This window comes from Octopus bimaculoides, chromosome 21, assembly GCF_001194135.2.
Source record: "Octopus bimaculoides isolate UCB-OBI-ISO-001 chromosome 21, ASM119413v2, whole genome shotgun sequence".
Taxonomy (NCBI): Eukaryota; Metazoa; Mollusca; class Cephalopoda; order Octopoda; family Octopodidae; genus Octopus; species Octopus bimaculoides.
The window spans coordinates 8,841,670-8,843,150 of NC_069001.1; the positions used below are offsets into that span (position 1 = coordinate 8,841,670).

The window sequence follows — 1,481 nt, forward strand, 5'->3', positions numbered from 1 at the left end:
TATATATATATATATATGTATGTGTGTGTGTGTGTGTGTGTGTGTGTGTGTGTGTATATACACATATATGTATCACCTGTTTTGGTGTCATGTAAAAAGCATGTTAGATGCACCCGCATGGGTACCACATAAAACGTACCCATGTCAGTGACACATAAAAGCACTTGTGCTGGTGTCATAGAAAAAGCACCTGTGCTGGTACCATGTATAAAGCATCCAGTACACTCTGTGAAGTGGCTGGCATTAAGATGGACATCCAGTACACTCTGTGAAGTGGCTGGCATTAAGATGGACATCTAGTTGTAGAAACCATGCCAAAACAGATAACAAGAACTCAGAAAAAGAAGTGAAATCATATACACCTTTCTGTGTATACAAGATAATATTGATTTTTTTTTTTTATAAATGTTAAGCTTTAAACCTTGTGGAAATTATATAATACAACTATCAGGCCTTTGTGGAACTCAAAAAGATGTTTTGTTCATTCATAGAATAAAAATACAAGGAAGTTTTTGAAAAATTTCAGTGCTTTTGGGGTATTATAGAAGACAGCGAAATAAAAAAAAAGGAAATAACCCAGACTTTTAGCCTTAATCCTTCTGTTACCATATTTCTGCTGAAATACAGTCTTCGCTTCTGTTAATTTCGAAAATAACGAAGAATTTATTAGAAAAAAGAAAAAAAAAACGAAACAAAATTGTGATTATTATGCTAGTGTTTGGAACATAAACTTTGAGAAAATTTTGATGGAAAGTTTAAATTTAGGTCACCTGAAAACAGGAAGTCTGTATCAATCATAGAGCCTAGATACATCTATCTATACACATATCATTTGTTCTTACATGCATTTTTCCATGCTAATATCAGTTGGCTGAACACATATTACTGAAGCCATTTTACAGCTGGGTGCCTTTCCTGTCATTAACTGCTATCCGTTTTTCAAGCAAAGCACCCAGCCCTACCCACCTCCTTTCTCTGTTACTAGTCAATGTCCATCAATGAAACCACTTCTCCATCTCCCAGTACTAATGAATACACTCAGTCACACACAAATCAGAATAATAATAATAAATAGTCTTACATCTTGCTGCTTGGTTAACGATAGGGTATTCTGTGCTGACGCTTTTGAAAATGGTTGCCCTTTTGCAAAAACCGTTTCCTTTTCATGCAAGCTTAGTCTGTTGATGGGAATATTTGGTTCGGCATTTTTATTTGGGAGAATTTGCTCATGGTTATCTAGACAGAAAAACAGAAAGAAAAGAAAAGAAAATATAGATTTTACACTTTTAGACATTTGTATGTATATGCGTGTGTGTGTTTGCACAAGAACCCGTTGGTCTATTCAAAGATATGATGACTCCCCTAGCGCTGTTGTCATGATAAACTACACCCAATACAGCCTGTAAATTTATTAACTGACCTAGATGTTAGGAGAGTGTTATTTATGCAAATTGAATTTTCCAGTTTTTATATATATATAT

At 34.4% G+C, this 1,481-nt stretch overlaps 1 protein-coding gene across 4 annotated transcripts in view; it reads right to left on the bottom strand.

Moving 5' to 3' along the window:
* LOC106875308 (alpha-tubulin N-acetyltransferase 1) overlaps positions 1-1,481 on the bottom strand; it is an 18,291-nt gene that overhangs the window by 10,058 nt on the left and 6,752 nt on the right. For all 4 annotated transcript variants that reach the window (XM_052975397.1, XM_052975399.1, XM_052975398.1 and 1 more), the window contains one exon: positions 1,082-1,236. In XM_052975397.1, coding sequence (XP_052831357.1) covers positions 1,082-1,236 — 155 coding nt within the window. The remainder of the gene's footprint in view (positions 1-1,081; positions 1,237-1,481) is intronic.